The 20,954-nt window shown below is 39.7% G+C and overlaps 1 protein-coding gene and 1 long non-coding RNA gene across 4 annotated transcripts; one reads left to right on the top strand and one right to left on the bottom strand.

Annotated features, from left to right (window-relative positions):
- Positions 1-459: 459 nt before the first annotated feature.
- On the bottom strand, positions 460-11,892 carry cahz (carbonic anhydrase). Of its 3 annotated transcripts, XM_032565844.1 has the most exons (8): positions 11,764-11,864; positions 11,185-11,299; positions 10,503-10,700; positions 9,171-9,289; positions 6,918-7,010; positions 6,740-6,802; positions 6,469-6,624; positions 460-2,784 (listed from the first exon to the last, which is right to left on the bottom strand). In XM_032565844.1, exons 2-8 carry the CDS (start codon positions 11,222-11,224, stop codon positions 2,665-2,667), a joined length of 789 nt encoding a protein of 262 aa, XP_032421735.1. In that variant the 5' UTR covers positions 11,225-11,299; positions 11,764-11,864; the 3' UTR covers positions 460-2,664. The 3 variants fall into 3 exon arrangements, with proteins under 3 accessions (XP_032421735.1, XP_032421736.1, XP_032421737.1); XM_032565845.1 differs by lacking the exon at positions 11,185-11,299 and having other exon boundaries at positions 11,764-11,892; XM_032565846.1 differs by lacking the exons at positions 11,185-11,299; positions 11,764-11,864 and adding an exon at positions 9,475-10,228 and having other exon boundaries at positions 10,503-10,612.
- Positions 3,590-4,552, top strand: LOC116721847 (uncharacterized). The gene is made up of 2 exons (XR_004339685.1): positions 3,590-4,383; positions 4,455-4,552. It is a non-coding gene; the product is annotated as an uncharacterized LOC116721847 (long non-coding RNA).
- Positions 11,893-20,954: the final 9,062 nt, after the last annotated feature.

Below are 20,954 nucleotides of genomic sequence, written 5' to 3'. Positions count from 1 at the left end.
TAACTGATATTAAGCCCTTATCAGTCAGATTCATATCCAAACATTAATCAATCCACGTTATTCGAGGCAGCGTTAATGAGAAATTAGCTTTCACGTAACTACGTACTTGGAGATACCATAATTTACAATTTTTAAAAGGGCAGTCTCTATACTGTGGTTCATCCTAAAACCAGAATGATACTTTTCTAAAGTACCAGTGTCATTTTAAAAAATATGTAATTAGAAAGAAGCAAGCTTTAATAAAATTTTACTTAAATTCTTCATATAGTTACTGGTGTATATTCGGTTACACATATTTGCATTTGGTGATATAATTATTTGTCATTTAGGCACTAAAATAAAGAAGCAACTCCTAATATACAAATGGCATAGAGTCAATTAAATGGTTAATTATAATATAAGTACTCATATATTTGAAGGTTTTTCTTATATAGGAATAAAGTCTCACCAACTCACAAATGAGGTTCTCAATACCGGCTTTTATTTAGCAATTTAATGAGTGGAATATAATCCTAGAAAACACTCGAGCATGGAAAAGAGCATTCTACAAAACACACACAGGATTTTATTACCAAACAAATCTGAAATAACTCCACATACTTCACAAACAGGCAGGATATAATTATAAGTTAAAGATTAACAAAATATTTAGTTATTCATTTGGTCATATTCTTCAGACCTCAGTAAATCTTAGTATAAAGATAGCCAAAGTTTCAAAGATTATATTTTTTTAAATAACAACCACACCCATGAATTTCATGGGTGCGTTTATTTATGCATTAGTTAGATATTCTAATGTTTCAAAGATTACAAATTGTTGTTAGACAAGAATGGCATTTATTCATCCTCAGAGGAAAAGAAGGCAAAACATTCTAGAGATAAAATGAAGCAGAAGGTTTAAGTTTCAAGTAGCTGGAGACAAGCAGTAAATTAAAAAGCTGTCTTTGTGTATTAATAGTTCAAAGAATGAACATGAAATGGAAAGCTATTGTATAAAGACGCTTTGGAATACAGCTGTATTGAACACATCACAATTTGTCATAGTAAATATGACTTTTTAACCAGGTGTTTGTAACAATTTAAGTAATCCATATATAGAAGAAACCAAAACAAACAAGTTCAGACATTAAGTTATGTGCAGTAATAAGAGGGAAAAGTATTGAACACACAGAAAGGGAAGTGGACAAATACATGGAAATTCATCAGTGATCAGAAAGACATCCTGCAAATGAATGAGCTTTTAAGTGCAAATGAATATCAGCTGGTTCAGTCCAAACTGATGGTCTATAGAAGCTAAATTGCTGAAAACAGTTCTTCTTGTTGCAGTTGCATGAAGAAAATTGCATCATTTTGTTCTCTTCCTTATGCTGTTCGCCCCCCTGGTGAACCTTTTGCCCCTTCTCTGAAAGATTGTGTGATTGGTCTGAATTTCATGAGTGTGTATATTCATTCAGGATACTGCCACACAATTTCCATGGGCCGCTGATCTAACTAATATCTGTGCAATTTAGTCGGGTATCACAGATAGTCAGAGCATTGTTTTTTCAGTCAGAGAGAAATTGTTTGATGAGGAGGAGGAAGTACATACTGAAATATTACACTACCCATTCTCTCAGTTGAAGCAGGAGAATGGCTCATCAACGCCTAACTTTTGTCTTTTTATTTTCTTAATGACATGGAAAAAGATTGATTTTCCAGACTGTTAAATATTATTCCCTCCGCCTCTGAACTTTTGAACTCGTAACAGTTGTCTCTCTGTTACTACGATTATAAATTACACACATGGCAACAAAAAAAAAAAAGACATTATGACGTATTCTGCAGTGGGAGGGAAGCTCGCCTCAATTTGTTTTGTGGATTATAAAAGGTCTTTGCAAAAATGAAAATCTGAAAACCACATGACTGTACATTGACAGTCCGACTTTGGTCAAACTACGCTGGGCCCTTCAGAAAGATATAGAGTTGGCAAGTAGAATTGTTTCAGAAAACGATAAGCAATGCACTCTGTAGCCATGGCCTGTATGCACGCTCACCACGCAAAGCTCCATTTCTGGAGTTGAAGCAAGTTTAAGCTTGTTTAATATTTGCTGAACAACATTTGGACAAGCCTGTAAAACACTGGGAGAACACAGACTACGTAGTCAGATAAGAGCAATATTGAACTCTTTGGATGCCATAACAAACACCATATTTAAAGGACAAAATGAACTGCCCCAAAAACACCAGGCAGACAGTGAAGTTGGAGGTGGGAACATCAATATGTGGGTCTGTTTTTCTGCATATGGTACTGGCAGAATTCATGTAATTGATGGAAAGATAAATGGTAAAGTGTACACACATTATAGAGAAAAGTCTGCTGCCAGATGAAAAAAGGGTGGACATTTCAGCAGGACAATGATCCCAAACACAGAAACAAGGAAGCTCTCAACCAGCTGCAGAGACAGAACATAAAACTGCTAGAATAGCCCAATTCGTTTTATATAATTACTCATAATTTAATTTCTGAACTGATTTGTTTTATTTTTTCTATGTATGGATTACATGGGTTGTTACCAACACCTAGTATTGGTAACACCAGGTGTTCCATGTCAATAGCTAAAATATGTTTACTATGAAAAATTGTGATGTGTTCAGTAATTTTCATACCTGCTGTATAACTAAGATTTACTTAAAGGAAGCACGGACTTGACGGCCCTTGAGGAGCTGTGGAGGACGGAAGTTGTCCACCATGCAGCACGCTGCCTCTCCTTCTCCAGTGAACAGGAGGTTTCGAAACTTTGCCATCTAATAGAATACAGGAACACAGAAACAGTTATGAAGTTCCTTCGACACAATATATGTTGCTTTATGTCACATCACAATAATTCCCAACAATAACCATTTTCACCCTCCCAGGATGATTCACCTACTTTGAATAATAGTCTCAAGTACTCATAAATTTTAATAGAAGCATGTCCTTGCATGTATTGGGCTGATGAACCCATAACATATAATTTTAATAAAACATTATTTAACAGGCTGAGTATTTTGTAATGGTAAAAATTGCTTTATCAAGTCCACAGGGACCCCAAAGTGCTTCACAGTACATTCAGTCATTCACTGATTCACCATACATTCACACCCTGATGGTGACAAGCTACTGGATAGCAGCCACAGCTGCCCTGGGCAGTCTGACAAAACCGAAGCTGCCGTGCACTGGGGCCATCGGCCCTGACCTCCACTAGCAGGCAAGGTGGGTGAAGTGTCTTGCCCAAATACACAACAACAGAGTGGGGATCAAACCGGCAACCCATCAATAAAGTTATGAACTTAAAAAAAATAAAAAGATAAAAATAAAAATAAAGTTATGAACTCCTACCACCGTTGATGGCGTGTTAATGTCTTCTTTTGCTACTTAAGCCTTTTTTAAACAACATTAGAAATACATTGTGTTTATTTTATAAGCCCTTAACTGTCACAGCAAAAACATTTACATGCAGGCCTAATTTGCAATAACAGCATTATTATTATAGGGACAATCTATGTGGCACTCTCAAAGCGTCACCTGGATGTCGATAAAAACCAATCATAAGTCCAATAATCCAGAGAACCAGGAAGAAAAGTTCTTGGATGAAAGTTAAAGAAAGTTGTCTGCTTTCCCTATAGTAGCAAAGGATGCTAAAAAAACAATGGCCTTTTCTCTAGTCTGTATACTACAGTTAATGATTGATTACTCAGTTATCGACAGTGATGGTGGAGTTACTTTGAAAAAGTAACTTTAATCAGATTACTGATTACTCCTTGAAAAAGTAACTTAGTTAGATTACTGATTACTTGAAATGGAAAGTAACGAAGTTACATTAAAAGTAACTTTTTCAGTTGCTTTTAGCAGCTGCTAACAACAACGCTGTGCCGCCTGTGAAAATAACATTGAGCTTTGCCAATACTTAATTGCCAGTTATTTTATAATTGCTGGGTTCTGCAGGGGAGTGGTTTCTCTACATTTACAGGGTGGCAGGCTGACGGGATCCAGCTGGTGCTCATCAAGACCAATCAGCGAAGGCCTTAAATAGGAGCGGCTTCCCTGAGGCAGACGCCAGATGATTTGCTTCAATAGTGGTACACTCTGGCTCTCTGTGCTGCTGTTACTGTGTTTAAACTTGTTCTGATTCCTCTCTCATCTATTCCCTCCTCAGAGAACCAGCTCTGATCACCCCCTGGTGCTCAGACTATCTTATTACCCGATCCTCGCTGCTCCGCTAAACCTAGCTCCTGGATACCTCCACGACCACCAGCCTGTCCACCCTCAGTCTCATGCTGGAACTCCTCCACCTGGAAATCCCACACTCCACCGACTGCTGGAAAACCCATGTACCCACCTCTGCTCATCCTAACCCTCAGACAGTAAGCCATCACCAGGTTACACCATCATTCCCTTCATTTGCTTCCCTGTTTAACCACTCACCTTTCCTCAGTTCCTCCTCTGGCCCGGTTCCTCCCTGCTGCTGCAGATCAACGCCTCTCTATTCTCTCCCCATTTGCACTCATTATTCAATAAATCTGTTAAACTGCGCTTGGTGTCCATAGTTGTTGCTTGCCTTCGAGTCCTGGTAACCTCTCACCATGACAATAATAGTAACGTGAACAATATATCTCCACTTGGGTGTGCTGTTGTGGTGCAGGGGTTGAGCACAACGCACATATAGAGGCCTTAGTCCTCGACGCGGCTGTCGCAGGTTTTATTCCCCTGCCTGGCAACCTTTGCCGCATGTCTTCCCCTTCTCTCATTACCCACTTTCCTGACAATTAACTATCAAATAAAGGCCACTAGAGCCATTATATATGTATATATATACAGTATATGTTTGATGGTTACAACAGTACAAAAGAAAACTTTTGTAATTTGTCCGTGTTTTTGTGTGTTCCAGTATTGTCTGGAAAACTATAAATAGAATATTTTACCCCCTCACCCCCAGCATCCAGGTTCTGCATAACGGCCCTGTGTTTGCTGTCAGAGCGCAGCGCTCCGCTCCACAACTTATATGTCCCGCTAAACAAATTTGTGACACTTATCTTAATATTAAGAATTATAATGACATTTAGTTGCATAACTTTACGGACTCGTTCATTCGTGGCTGTTTTCACGTTTATTGTGCTGTTCATATTAGTCTTCCTACGTAATTCACAAGTAATATATTAAGTTGACATTAACAAAGACACAGCGGAACGGATCATCTGGGAAATGATGGACAGGGACAGTCTGATTAAAACTAACTGGATTTCAGAGAAATTCTGGGGTTTATGTCTGCTTATTTCCAAGCCCAAAAATCGCAACCCGCAACTCATTAAATCTGCAAGCGACTTTAGAAAAAAACAAGCCCAAAGCTGCTTATAATTATCGGACTTGGAGAGCAAAACTCACAATAGTTCCTGTTTTTCCAGCAACAAAATGCGCATCTCCCTCTTCCCTCCATTGTTTATGTTTCTGTCACTGCTGATACTGTTGCATAGGTCGCTCCCGAAGACGTGTAGAGGAAATAAAATTAAATTACAAAAGAGAATAGTAACACATAGTGATTTCGATAAGTAACTGTAGTCTGACTACTGAATTTGAAATAGCAACGAGTTAGATTACTTGTTGCTGAAAAAAGTGGTCTGTTGTGACATCACTGGTTATCGATTGATCCAGTTAATTGTTTCAGTCCTAGTTTACAGTTATCTGTTCAATTCCAACATTAATGATCTCAGTAATGTAGTGAACAGTCATTCCTGAATAAGTTTGAAATCCATTCACCCATTATCCCACATGCTTATTCCCAGTGGGGTCATGAGGGAATCTCCAGCAGTCAACGGGCGAGAGGCGGGGTCACTCTGTACAGGTCGCCAGTCCATCGCAGGGTAAAACAGAGACAAACAGGACAATCATACACATACACCCACACACACATGCCCACACACGCCCATGCACACAAACACACCCAAGCAGGTTTTATACAAACTAATTAATCTATCACTCACTTTTCTTGGACTGTGGTAGGAAGCCAGAGTACCCAGAGAGAACCCATGCATGCAGAGGGAGACATGCAAACTCCAGGAAGAAAGACCTTCTTGCTGCCAGGCAACAGTGCTACCAACTGCGCTACAGTGCAGTTTGAAATAAATACCAGCAAATCCAGTGTTGATTTCACTGACTTGTGGACTATACTTATCCAGTAACAACATCAAGCTGAGAATATAACAGAGACAAACTATATGTTGACCATGCTTTTCCCCACCTGTCAGCCCAGTACATACATAATATAGATGTCTAATAAATGTTACATGAACATCACATGAATGAGAACTTTTTTTCCTCTCAAAAGAGAGCTTCAAAGTTTCAGTTTTAGATCTACAATAAGCATAATTTAAAATTGAAAATAAAAATCACTCTTAAGTGATTCTTTTAGCTTTTCTGTCCTTCCAGTGTTTTAAGTGGACCAAGCTACCCACCTGAGCAGGGCTGACACTTATAGGCTCCCTCAGGACAATCCAGGTGACGCTCTCCAAAAGGGGTGGGGTTGTCAAAGATCCATCATAAGTCCAATAATCCAGAGAACCAGGAAGAAGAGTTCTTGCATCAAAGTTAGAGAAAGTTGTCTGCTTTCCCTATATGTTTCACAGAGAAGAGATGGAAATGTAAAGCTGGAAAAACAAAGCTATCAGTATGAGCACATTTGAACAAAGCAAGTTCAGTTCCACCTCAGATGATTTTTGTTTGTACCTTTGTCTTAATAGAGTCCAAAGCATCCAGAACTTTCTGAAGCCGGGGGTTGGCTGCACCAATCTGAATGAAAACATCACCTTTAATGTAGTTTTCTTCAAATACAAAGTTATTGGTAGACATTTTCTCCAACACATCTCTATTGGAGATGCTGGTGGAAAGAGCACTGATTAGTTACTTTGAGGAAGATTCCAACCACAGCCAGTCCATCAGGCTTGTCAGCAGACTCCCCAAAGCTGGGATATTTAGTATTCCAGTGCACCAGGTGAAGCTAACGAGAAAAGACACATGCTGTTATCTGTAGTAGCAGGAACCTTTAAAAGTCAAGTAAACTGTGTCCACTTCATCAAGATATTGGGTTGACATGCAGTACAACTCCACACACACCTATATACAGTATATATATATATATATATATATATATATATATATATATATATATATATATATATATATATATATATATATATATATATTGTATATATACATACACATACATATACACACATGTACAGTACATACATATATATATAAAATAAATAAAAATAATTAAGATTAATAGGGGTGCCCAAACTTTTTCATATGACTGTATATATATATATAAATTATTTTTATTTCTAAATATTTGGGAGTTTGCAACAGCTATTTCAGTTTGATATATAATACATTAATAATAATACATTTTATTTGTAACGCACCTTATATTTCAAAGAAATCTCAAAGTGCTAAATATTTAATAACTGATGGGCACGGTAATATTTCAGTATTGAATTGAGGTTTATCGTACTAACAGAAAATGTATGCATCAAAACAAAATTTGACAGGTGCAAAAATGTGGGTACCCTTATCATTTTATTGATTTGAATACTCCTAACTACTTTTCACTGACTTACTGAAACACAAAATTGGTTTGGTAACCTCATTAAGCCTTGAACTTCATAGACAAGTGTATCCAATCATGAGAAAATGTACTTAAGGTGGATAGTTGCAAGTTGTTCTCCTATTTGAATCTTCTCTGAAGAGTGGCATCATGGGCACCTCAAAACAACTCTCAAATGATCTGAAAACAAAGATTGTTCAACATAATTGTTTAGGGGAAGGATACAAAAAGTTGTCTCAGAGATTTAAACTGTCAGTTTCCACTGTGAGGAACATAGTAAGGAAATGGAAAACCAAAGGGACAGTTCTTGTTAAACCCAGAAGTGGCAGGACAAGAAAAATATCAGAGAGGCAGAGAAGAAGAATGGTGAGAACAGTCAAGGACAACCCACAGACCACCTCCAGAGACCTGCAGCATCATCTTGCTGCAGATGGTGTCACTGTGTATCGTTCAACAATTCAGCACACTTTGCATAAGGAGAAGCTGTTTGGGAGAGTGATGCGACAGAAGCCTTTTCTGCAACCACGCCACAAACAGAGTCGCTTGAGATAAGCAAAAGCATATTTGAAGAAGCCAGCCTCATTTTGGAATAAGGTCCTGTGGACTGATGAAACAAAGATTGAGTTGTTTGGTCATTAAAAAAGGCGTTATGCATGCCAGCAAAAAAACACAGCGTTCCAAGAAAAACACTTGCTACCCACTACAAAATTTGGTGGAGGTTCCATCATGCTTTGAGGCTGCGTGGCCAATTCCGGCACTGAAAATCTTGTTAAAGTTGAGGGTTGCATGGATTCCACTCAATATCAACAGATTCTTGAGAATAATGTTCAAGAATCAGCTACAAAGTTGAAGTTATGCCAGGGATGGATATTTCAGCAAGACAATGATCCAAAACACCGCTCCAAATCTACTCAGGCATTCGTGCAGAGGAACAATTACAATGTTCTGGAATGGCCATCCCAGTCCCCAGACCTGAATATCATTGAACATCTGTGAGATGATTTGAAGCAGGCTGTCCATGCTCGGCGACCATCAAACTTAACTGAACTGGAATTGTTTTGTAAAGAAGAATGGTCAAAAATCCCTTCATCCAGGATCCAGAAACTCATTAAAAGCTACAGGAAGCAACAGGCTGTTATTTTTGCAAAATCAGGATTTACTAAATATTAATGCCACTTTTCTGTTGAGGTGCCCATATTTTTGCACCTGTCAAATTTTGGGTTAATGCGTACTGCACATTTTCTTTTAGTCCAATAAACCTAATTTCAATACTGAAATATTACTGTGTCCATATGTTATCGGTTGTATCAAACTGAAATAGCTATTGCAAACATCCAAATATTTAGAGATAAAAATAATTAAGATTAATAGGGGTGCCCAAACTTTTTCATATGACTGTATATAGCAACACCTGAGCCTTTAAACTATGGGGACAAAGTTGCCTTGTATTTGATGTGAGGAGTTTAAGGTTATAGCAAATCTTCATATTATTAGTTTTCTATGCATGTGTTACAATACAAACATTACTCAGCAAGCTGTTGAATTCATTACCTCACAAGGGAACTTGACGCTGTTTATAGTGTGCTCTGAGCCTCTATCATCACTGCCTCCCCAGTGGAAATGAAATTGCTTCAGTCGGTATGTTCCAGAGATGGGACCTCCAGTCAGGGCTGAGAAATACAAACAATAGACTCATTAAGACAGAGAAAAAAAAAACAACAAATAAATCATTTTCCTATTTTCATCAGCCAATGACAAAGCTCTTTCAATAGATCATGCTAAAATGCTCCTGCTAGCTATGACTTTTGTAAGCTACTGTTGATCAGCTTTAAGAGGAAATAGTTGAACAATATACCATGAAAAACTGGAAATGATACATTTAGACTTCCATCCATCACCCTTGTCCCTAGTGGGGTTGGGAGGGGTGCTGTTGCCTATCTCCAGCAAGACATTTTGGGCAAGAGGCGGGATCACCTGGACAGGTCACCAGTCTGTCGCAGGGCAACACAGAGACAGAAAAGGACAAACAACCATGCAAGCACACGCCCCCCACACACACACACCTAGGAGAATTTAGAGAGACCAATTAACCTGACAGTCATGTTTTTGGACTGTGGGACGAAGCCGGAGTACCAGGAGAGAACCAGGTTAACAGGGAGAACATGTCCATGCAGAAAGACCCCAGGCCAGGAATCGAACCCAGGACCTTCTTGCTGCAACGCAGCAATGCTACCAACTGTGCCACTGTGCAGTCCAGTTAGACTTTATCTGAGCCAGTGTCATCTGTGTCTACCAGTGTCTCCTTTATAAATAAACTGAAATAAATAGAATTGTTAACTACACATTAAGGGTAAATTCTTGGATATTTTTTCATATTTTTCTCATCTGTTTATGTTGATCATTTGATATTTGAAGTTGCCTGCATGTTCAAAACTAAATTTTTTTATGGCTTTTATGACAGATTATAGCTGTTTATCTGTGACAACTACTGGAGCACAGAGTAAAACTGAAGAGTCACGATGATGGGCTGAACATGCATGTTGACCTTCAGATAAAGAACCAGGGCTGTTAGGAGATAACTGAGCACTTACATCATCAGACATGCTTATCTATGTGTACATACAGCATGGGTGGAGGAAACAAACAGGAGAGATAAAATTCAAAGGTAAAATAATAATATATCTTGCAAGTTCTTAAAATAAAAGTCAGAAACCAAGTTTTAGGAGTTTAGGATGTCATGTTTGTTATACCAACAATACGTCTGAGTGATACAGGACTTGAAACAAAACTAAAACCATTTCCAGAATGAGTATAAAATGATGAAGTGTGTGTTTGTAGTCCTTCATAACTTTAGTCTCAAACTTAGAGGTTAGCTTTGCTTACTGGAGCTGTCTGTGTCGTCCACAAAGTCCACCTGGAAGGAGTGTCCATTGTTAAGAATGCCCCTGGCATTGGAGGGGTCATACTGAAGTTTCAGACGCTTCAGAGACGGATCATATTGGGCCTCCTTGGTAACGATGTTGATGGGAGACTGTCTGGGTCCATTAGCAAGCGGGAAGTTTTCTGCCCACTTGTCAGGTCCTGTAAATGTAAAAATGAGGAGCTATTCAAGTCCTTTATATAAAGACAAAGTTTTTACAGTGACCATTATGATGTTCTAGTACATCTTGAAGAAAAGCAGCATTGCTCCCATAGAAACAAACAATGTGATCATTCATAATGAATACTTAGAGTAAGTAGTTGCAGAAAGGTTCATTTAACAAGGCATCACTAATTTATTCCTTATGCAACATCTCTATTAAGTTTTGAAAAATAGAAAGTTATGAGTGAACTAGAAATACAGGTGAAAATGTATTGCCAGCATCAATATGAACAGAACAAAATGTAAAATCTAGTACAAAGTTATGACTTTTATTGTGCTTACTGAGCGCACAATAAGATATTTCAGATATTTCCAACATATTTTTCAGCTGTAAAAGTCAATGCATTCAGAAAACGTAGCTGACAGGAAATAGACTGCGTGAAACGAACAACCATCACTTTAGTTGATCCTCCTCATCATGACCTTCAGTGTCCAGAGTTGGGAACGTCGAGCAGCGCATCATAAAGCTGATGATCTATTTTAACCGCAGTTGTTGCCACAAAGCAGCTGTCCTCAGGCTGTCCTGCTACATTCGTTACTGCAGAAAAGTGTGATAATTGTTTACTTTAAATGGCAACAAAGTGACAAGTAAAACAGTTGAACAGATTTTACACCCTTCAACTTTAAGTGAAAACTACTGATTTAATTATGTTGGTGTGGCGCAATTCCTGGGGCGGAAGTGTACGGCAATTAAAACCAAAAGTTCCCATTGGGTAGAATTTATTTGATTATTCAATATTGTTTACATTAATGTTAAACTATAATTCAATTCTACTTAATGATTTTAAGCTGCTAGTGTTTAGACAGAAGTAAGTAAAATGTAATTTAAATCATTTTATAAAAGTGTAATTAAACGCGCACTCATTTTTATTTTTATTTTTTTAATCAATAGGCTGCTGGTATTTCTTTTGTAAATATTAATGTCACTCAGTCACACTCTTTTCAGTGTAATAAGGAATGAGACTTGCCGGTGGGCAGTGCTGGAGGCTGCAGGATTCTTACCGTCGCTCGGTCCGTATCCCCATCCGTGAGACATGGCTGCTGCTGAAAGCTGCAACGGCAATGATCAGTCCGAGGCAGCGGCTGCTCGGGTGACCAATATTGGGGCGCTTTATGAAGGACCTGGTCATGCTCGCTGTGAGGGGTTTGGCTTGCATGGTTACGTCACTTCTCCCCTCCTATTTGGTTGTTGAGTGTGCAAAGCTGTGAGTGATGAGATGTGTCGGGAAGCAGAGACGAACTGCTGGTCCCGATCCGAACAGGTCAGGATCCAAGCCCTTAGCACTGATTTCAACTTTTGAAGGTACTTCCAATTGCCCTGAAGAGTTGATGGCAACATGTTGGTGTGTGTTGCCCAGGGATGAAAGTAGTTTTAAATTCTTGCCAGTACTATAACGAAAATAGTCAGGCTCATCGTGAAAACCAAAACAAATAAAAACATAAACATTTTACTGTCCTATAGGATACCTGTATAACGCAGAAGAACCACTTCAGAATGTGAAAAAATATGTATTTTGGCTCTGCCATATGAGGTGGAAAGTAATAAGTTACAATTACATTTATTGCTATAATTACAATTTGTCTAAATTGTCTTTTAAGTTCTTTACAAAACCTGACCTTTCATCTTTCCTTGAATTGTTTTGAATAAAGTTACTCAGTTACATTTGAAATATCCATTTCAAATCAAACACCAGCTTAACAGCATTTATCTTTCGACTGGGTTTGTATTAAGATCTCACGGTGTTGCATCAATTGGAAGACAGAGGAGTAAGAAAAAACTATAAAGTTTAGTTCAAGTTAACTTCTGAGAAAAAGAAAATCCCTCACTGAATTTAATGCGTCAAGTTAACTATAAGTATCATACATTGCAAACTTTAATATTTTAACAACAAATGTAAATGTCAGTTTTATCAGGTACTTATATTGACTAAACAGAAAATCAGATGTTTTTGGAGTCATTTATTTAACTATTATATAGGACGGACAAACAGCTGATATAAGATATTGGAAATTATCTTGACATTAAAAATACACATAATAATTGTTTGTTATTGATAAATGCTCATTAAAAACAGTTATAGGCCAATGTGTTCTCATTTCCTTTGTGACGAGCAGAACTTTTGCTCATCAAAAGTAACTAAAGTAAAATTGTAATGAGGCTGTTACTTTTAATATTAGTAACTATTTGTATTTAAGTGCGTTTTTATAAATAACTTCGGCATCACTGCCTTTTCTTTTGAACAAATTAGTAATTGTTTTCTGCACTTTTGTCAAATTCTGATTTTGCTTGAATTAATAATTCACTGTCCCGAGGTGTTTTCTCAATTTTTATTTTAAAGTCTATGAATTATAAGTGATTTATTGTTCGTCCTGTTCCAGTGCGAGAGGCATGTTTTATGTCTGTGGACCACCTGTATAAAATGTTCCAGTCCATAAATCAAACGCACCAATCCGACCGTCTTTTAGAGGAAGACCCGCGTGCCATGCGCTATCGTTTAATACCAGTGAAATCTCCGGTCAGTTATTTTAGAGCAGTGGCTCTAAAGCTCCCCCTGGAGAAGTCATAGCGCCCCCTTAGTGCCCCTAGAAAATATTAGATTTAGTTGTTTTTTTTTCATCTAATTTAACATTTCTTATATTCTTAGCTGTTTGGGCATTTTCATCAAAAGACACAAAATAAAAATAAATTATATACTTAGTTTTAAAAAAATAGGATTTGAACTTTGTCTATGGGTATTATCACTTCTGGGAAACAATTGACATGATGGCGGCTCCGCACCAGTGCAGACGTGGAGCAATTCTCCCCCAATCATTCCAGGGCACATGTCAGCAACTGACCAATCGGTGGTCACAATTTGTCAGGAAGTGCATATATCTTATCTAGATGAACTGACTTCAACAATATTGACAATGTTTATCATAGCAGCTACCAAATGTTAGTCAGTACGAAAGTAACAGGTAGTAAGCAAAACATTTTTTATCATAAAGACACTTATTGATAGTCAAATCAAGCCCTGTAGCAGTTAATTAGGCAATTAAATAAACACAAGTTTATATATATATATATATATATATATATATATATATATATATATATATATATATATATATATAAACACATGAGCAGATAAACACATGAGCACGGCACAGAAAGGTATCGGTGTAAATAGCAGAGGAGCCAAACACCAACTCCTCGTAGACCGCACAGTTGCCCGAGACTGCAAAACCCGACACACCAACCTGTGCATGGCTTGGATTGATTACAAGAAAGCCTATGACTCAATGCCGCATACTTGGATCATTGAATGCTTAGAGATGTATAACATCAACAGGACTCTGAGAGCCTTCATTGCAAACTCGATGAAGCTGTGGAAAACCACCCTTGAAGCCAACTGCAAACCACTTGCACAAGTGTCCATCAAATGTGGCATATACCAAGGAGATGCTCTGTCCCCGCTACTGTTCTGCATAGGCCTGAACCCCCTCAGCCAAATTATCAACAAGACTGGCTACGGATACCGACTCAAAAATGGGGCCAACATCAGCCACCTTCTCTACATGGATGACATCAAGCTGTATGCCAAGAGTGAGCGAGACATCGACTCACTGATCCACACCACCAGGATCTACAGCACGGACATTGGGATGTCATTCGGACTAGAGAAGTGTGGTCGGCTGATCACAAAGAGGGGGAAGGTCATCCGCACAGAAGGGGTCTCACTCCCAGAAGGAACAATAGCAGACATAGAGGACAGTTACAAGTACCTAGGTATACCACAAGCAAATGGCAACCTCGATGAGGTCACAAGGAAAGGAGCCACAGCTAAATACCTCCAACGAATAAGGCAAGTCCTGAGAAGCCAGCTCAATGGCAAGAACAAAATCCGCGCAATAAACAGCTATGCCCTGCCAGTAATCAGATACCCTGCTGGAATAATTAGCTGGCCAAAGGAGGAGATAAAAACCACTGATATTAAGACTAGAAAACTACTAACAATGCATGGAGGATTCCATCCCAAATCCAGCACCCTGAGACTGTACACGAGCCGCAAGGAAGGAGGCAGAGGACTAGTGAGTGTGAGAACCACAGTCCAGGACGAAACAACTAAGATCCATAAATACATCAGGGACAAAGCCTCAACAGACAATGTGCTCAGTGAATATCTCAGACAACAGGGAACGGAGGTTGAGGTGCCAGAGATACCATCATGGCAGGACAAGCCCCTACATGGGATGTACCACCAGCAAATAACCCAAGTGGCTGATATCAGTAAATCCTACCAATGGCTGGAAAAAGCTGGACTCAAGGACAGCACAGAGGCCCTCATCCTGGCCGCCCAGGAACAGGCCCTAAACACCAGAGCAATAGAGGCCCAGATATACCACACCAGACAAGACCCAAGGTGTAGGTTGTGCAAGGAGGCCCCTGAGACAGTCCAGCACATAACAGCAGGGTGCAAGATACTGGCAGGGAAAGCGTACATGGAACGACATAACCAAGTTGCAGGCATAGTGTACAGAAACATCTGTGCAGAATATGGACTGGAAACCCCGAGATCAAAGTGGGAAACACCCCCAAAGGTGGCGGAGAACGCCAGAGCTAAGATCCTGTGGGACTTCCAGATCCAGACAGACAAAATGGTAATGGCGAACCAACCAGACATTGTCGTAGTGGATAAACAACAGAGGAAAGCCGTTGTGGTAGATGTAGCAATACCAAGCGACTGCAACATCAGGAAAAAGGAGCACGAGAAACTAGAGAAATACCAGGGCCTCAGGGAGGAACTGGAGAGGGCCTGGAAGGTGAAGACCACAGTGGTGCCTGTGGTCATCGGGGCCCTCGGGGCAGTCACCCCCAAACTGGACCAATGGCTACAACAGATCCCAGGAACAACATCAGACATCTCAGTCCAGAAATGTGCAGTCCTTGGCACAGCAAAGATACTGCGCAGAACCCTCAAGCTCCCAGGCCTCTGGTAGAGGACCCGAGCTCAGAGGATAAGAACCACCCGAGGTGGGTGAGAAGGGAATTTTTTTTTTTTTTTTATATATATATATATATATATAGCACATAACGTTACTCTCTTCACCACGATGGATGTCAAAACCTATGTGCTCCTACAGTATAAAGCCTGTCAAAACATGTATATGTGGTATCCTAATGTCGCTTTTATTTAGTCGATTTCGCAGTAAAAATGGTCACAAGCATAGGCGCCGGAACAGGGGACCCAGGGGGCCACTTTACAGCCCCGTCTTGCCCGTCCGCTGGTCCCGCCAGACATTTACACGTTACGCTGACAATCCGTGACTGACATCTCTCTGTGTTTGTATGCAGACAGAGGTACAGAGAAAACCTACATCACTGAGATCTGGACCAAATCTAAGGCTCCAGATCATAACAGTCACCCAACGGTTTATGCTCATGCGGCAGCTTCGGGTCGGGTTGGGATTGTGAACCGGTCTGACATCTGAAAAAAGGCTTTGACTGATCCGGTCCAGGTCTGAACCAATTAATTCTGCCTAAAAATTAAATGAGATTTCTGTATTTGTCACCATTTATAGAACTGTGACGATGTTTTCTTTCTAATGGGGTTGGGATGAAAAAAAAAAAAAGACATCGGGCCCATGTCCGTTTACGGGTCCGGACCAAATGCTCACCCACACTTTGCCCAGAACAGATCATTTTGGCTCAGGTCGAAAAATAATTGCGTGATTTTTTTTTAATATCCTCTTTGATCTTCCAAAAACCAGTCAGCCATCAGTAGCCATAAATATCGATAGATACTGATGGTTTTCAAGTCTTTGTTGGCTGTTGAAATTCATTTTTGTCTGCTAAATAGCAAGCGCATTAAAGTTCATTCATGGTGTTTTTCATTTTGTTTTAATGCAAAAATATTGTCAGCAGTCTGGCTGGTTATGTGTCCCACTCAGACATCTCTTTCCCGCACAATTTGTGGAACATGCAGCAAATATAATCTGCGCTGCCTTTTGGTTTTAGACCCACAGCATCCAGATAGCGCTGCTGCTGCTGCGCCGTAACGTTATGATGCGCTGGAACCATTAGGTTGTCCTGCTGCTCTAAATTGGCATTGCTGCAGGATATTTGACATCAATGGAAGTACTTGGTCTCACCTGTGGTTATCCCACGGAGATGGAACTGGGCTTGCACATGCTGGAACCATGGTTCTGGATCGTACTGCCAGAACTCTGGAAGCTTGACAAGGGCAACAAAAACAGAACCGGCGTTTGGAGTAACGGCCGCCTGGCAAGAAACTGGGTCCGAAACCACAGCTGGCGGAGAAGCAGCGGCAGCTGGTGAGCTCTTGTTAAAATACATGTTCAGATGTTCGGGGTCACCAATGTGGAAGACAGCAGAAAAAGACGTAAAAGTAATTTGAGTCTTGATTTATCCTCAATGTCTTCCAACCAAAGCCAAAAATAGAATGAAGTACAACCGTTAATGTCTTCTCCTCTCACCTTCTCCCCTTCACAATGAAGGTATACATTCGGGTGTGAAATATATACATTGTATCCGCTACAATATATTTGAAATTTTAAACTGACATTTGTGACAAAATGACCAGCAAATATTGCAGTAAGCATATTGTGAGGGAACTCAAAACTTATTGGTAACGCAAAAAGTTTGCAAGGTAAAGCAAAAGAAAAAAAAATCCCCATGTCCCTTTGGGGGCTCCATAAGACCTGGCATGTCGCCCACCAAATAGAAATAATTTTGTTAATTCTAACTGACCTAAAGCAATTGAAATTTGGTCTGATTTTACTTCAGACAACAAAAAAATGTGTATGCGTCGTTTTTATACAAAGCTGAAGTTGGTTTCCGATTGCAGCTTTCAATTCGGGAAATGGCTAAAGGGCGATTCCACCTAGTTTTTTACTTAAGCATCTTTAATCTACTCTGGTTAAAAAAACTACAACACATAGACTCTTCAAACCTGGACTGGACTATTATCAACTAATAGCAGAATATTTACAACCAAATTTGTGATCTGTGAAACCTTTATCTGATTTGTAAAACTTCAATAAAGGGTGATTTCAGCCCTTTTTTGTGTCTGGACCACTCTAGAATTGCTCCAATTCCAAAAATGCAACACCTAAACTTTTCAAACCTGGACTAAATTATTCTTCTCTGATAGCAGAATATTTTAAAGCAATTTTGCGATTTGTGAGACCTATATCTGATTTGCGAAACTTGAATAAAGGGCTATTTCAGCTATTTTTTCATTATCTTCAGCATTTTTTATGAGAGAAAACAAAAAGCTACAACGAGATATAACAGCAAAATAATGGAAATTTCAGAAAAGGAGGAGTTCAATACTTATGAAGTCCAGATGCAAAAAGAGACATGAAGTCACCCCTTATTGAGGTCTCACAAATCCCACATTTGGTTTTAAATATTCAGTTCTTAGAGCAGAATAATCCATTCCATGTTTTAAGAGTCTAGGTGTTGTAGTTTTGGAATTAGAGCAATTCTATTATCCAGATGCAAAAAAGAGCTGAAATCGCCCTTTATTGAAGATTCACAAATCAGACAAAGGTTTCACAAATCTCAAACTTAGTTTTAGATATTCTGCTATTAATCCAGTCTAGTTTTGAAGAATCTAGGTGTTGTAGTGTTTTAGTAGAGTAGATTAAAGATGCTGACTGTAGCGAAAAACTAGTTGGAATCGCCCTTTAGCCATTTCCAGAAAAAAGCCGCAATCAGAAACCAACTTCAGCTTTGTTCGTTTATTTCAGTGTATGTGGCTTCAAATGTTTCTATGGTTTCAACTCATCTACAAACACTGGTTGTAATTCAAGGTGAAACATGATTTTTATTTATTTATTTTTTTTTTTTTTTACCGTTAACATTAACATTATACTACTAGCATCAAACAACACATTAACTCATTGTGCCTTTTTAAGAAGAAACCAAATAAAGACACCATTTCTAAGCTTCTTCAGCAGAAAAAAAAAATCTGTTACAAAAGTCATTTGCTGCCACCATGTGGCACAATAAGGAATCTGCCCCAAATTACACTTTCTGCATTTATCCATTAAAACATTAGACTCATACTTTGATCAGACCACTTTTGCATCATAAAACATATTTTAAGCATATAATCTTTATTAATCTAATTTTATCAACTCTGGGGTTTCCCAGTTAAATCTAGAATAGCTCTTGCTTTATCTTTGCTTTCATTAGAAAAGTAGAACGGGTTGCATAACTTTCTGTTTTCAGGTTCCTCTCCTATAACCAGCTCTTAGTTTTCTTGTTGTTAGACTCACACTTGCCAATATTTAAGACAAGATATAAAAATGTAATTTTTTCATCATGATACTCAGTGTAATTTCAGTATTCTTTGTATGACATGAAAAGTAGTTAACAAGCTCAACCACAAGAAATATGATCTCTTTACAATTACCCAAGTAACCAGGAATAAAAAGCTACTTTCTGAACAAACTGAGGTGAGAATGTTCCAGCTTCAGTACTATGTGGAGAGGACAGCAGATTTTTTTTTATTATCCTAGATTGACAAGAAACTAAAAGGATCAGATTGCTTCCCCATCTTAAAAAAAATAACCTGAAAATGTAGCTTCTATCAGAGTTTGATGAACTTATTGAATCTGTTTACTGATTCCGTGGGATTTTTTAGTTTTCCATCCGTCCATCCATCCATCCATTTTCTTCCGCTTATCAGGGGTGGAGTCGCGGGGTCAGCAGCTTAAGAAGGGAGGCCCAGACTTCCCTCTCCCCAGTCACTTGTTCCAGCTCTTCCAGGGGAATCCCAAGGCGTTCCTAGGCCAGCCGAAAAACATCGTCCCTCCAGCTTGTCCTGGGTCTTCCCCGGGGCCTCCTCCTGGTGGGACGTGCCTGGAACGCCTCACCAGGGAGGTGTCCAGGAGGTATCCTAACCCTAAGATGTCTGAGCCACCTCAACTGGCTCCTCTCTATGTGAGAAGCTCCCGGATGACCGAGCTTCTCACCCTATCTCTAAGGGAGAGCCCAGACACCCTACAAAGAAAACCCATTTCGGCCTCTTGTATCCATGACCTTGATCTTTCGGTCATGACCCAAAGCTCATAACTATAGATGAGGGTAGGAATGTAGATCGACCGGTCAATCGAGAGCTTCGCTTTTTGACTCAGCTCTCTCTTCACTACAACTGACCGGTACAGCGCCCGCTTCACTACAGACGCTGTGCCTGTTCGTCTGTCAATCTCCCGCTCCCTTCTTCCCTTATTTGTGAACAAGATTCCGAGATACTTATACTCCTCCACTCAGGGCAGGACACTCCCCCTGACCCAGAAAAGGCACTCTACCCTTTTCAGGCTCAAGACCATAGCCTCAGATTTGGAGGCACTGATCTTCATCCTGGCCGCTGCACACTTTGCTGAAAATCACTCCAGTGAAAGCTGCAGATCACAACCTGATGACGCTAATAAGACCACATCATTCGCAAAAAGCAGAGACGTGATCCTAAGGCCACCAAAACGGATCCCCTCAACACCCTAGCTGCACCTAGAAATTCTGTCCATGAAAGTAATGAACGGAATCAGTGACAAAGGGCAGCCCTTGCGGAGTCCAACTTTCACCGGAAATGAGCCCGACTTACTGCAGGCAATGTGGACCAGGCTCTGACACCAGTCATACAGGGACCTGACAGCCCGATACCCCATACTCCCGGAAAACCCCCCACTGGGTTCCCCAAGGGACACGGTCAAATGCCTTCTCCAAGTCCACAAAACACATGTGGACCGATTGGGCAAACTGCCCTGCACTCTCCAGGACCCTGCTGAGGGTGTAGAGCTGGTCCAGTGTTCCACAACCAGGACAAAAACCACACTGCTCTTCCTGTTTTTAGCAGTAAAAAATAAGTGTTGCCCCTCCCAGACCAAAAAGACCTGAACCCCCCCAGACCTGCATGAAATGGTTCGTTCCTGATTGGAACCCTTGAGGGGGACAGTGTTCAGCAGCAGTCAGTAGAAGATACGAACAACTGTGGCAGTTACTATGCTGCTAAAAAAAAAAATAAAGTTAGGTTTTAAAAAATTAGAGAGACTGAGAGAAAAAGGTAAAAGTGTTCATTTGTAACCCAGTTTTTCTCCGAGAGTTGGGTGAGATTATCAACCATTCAGCATAGTTAGCTTAGCTACAGACTCTTTGCCTCCATTTCACTAACAATTAATGAATG

This window comes from Xiphophorus hellerii, chromosome 6, assembly GCF_003331165.1.
Source record: "Xiphophorus hellerii strain 12219 chromosome 6, Xiphophorus_hellerii-4.1, whole genome shotgun sequence".
Classification (NCBI taxonomy): domain Eukaryota; kingdom Metazoa; phylum Chordata; class Actinopteri; order Cyprinodontiformes; family Poeciliidae; genus Xiphophorus; species Xiphophorus hellerii.
Note: the sequence above shows the minus strand (reverse complement) of the source record. Positions and strands in the feature narration are given on the sequence as shown.

Coding starts and splice junctions, on each gene's coding strand:
- cahz (XM_032565844.1), bottom strand. CDS start 11,224: ATGATGCGCTGCTCGACGTTCCCAACTCTGGACACTGAAG. Junction 6,803..6,917: donor TGGTTGGAATCTTCCTCAAA/GTAACTAATCAG, acceptor GTTTTCATTCAG/ATTGGTGCAGCCAACCCCCG. Junction 6,625..6,739: donor TGGACTCTATTAAGACAAAG/GTACAAACAAAA, acceptor TGAAACATATAG/GGAAAGCAGACAACTTTCTC.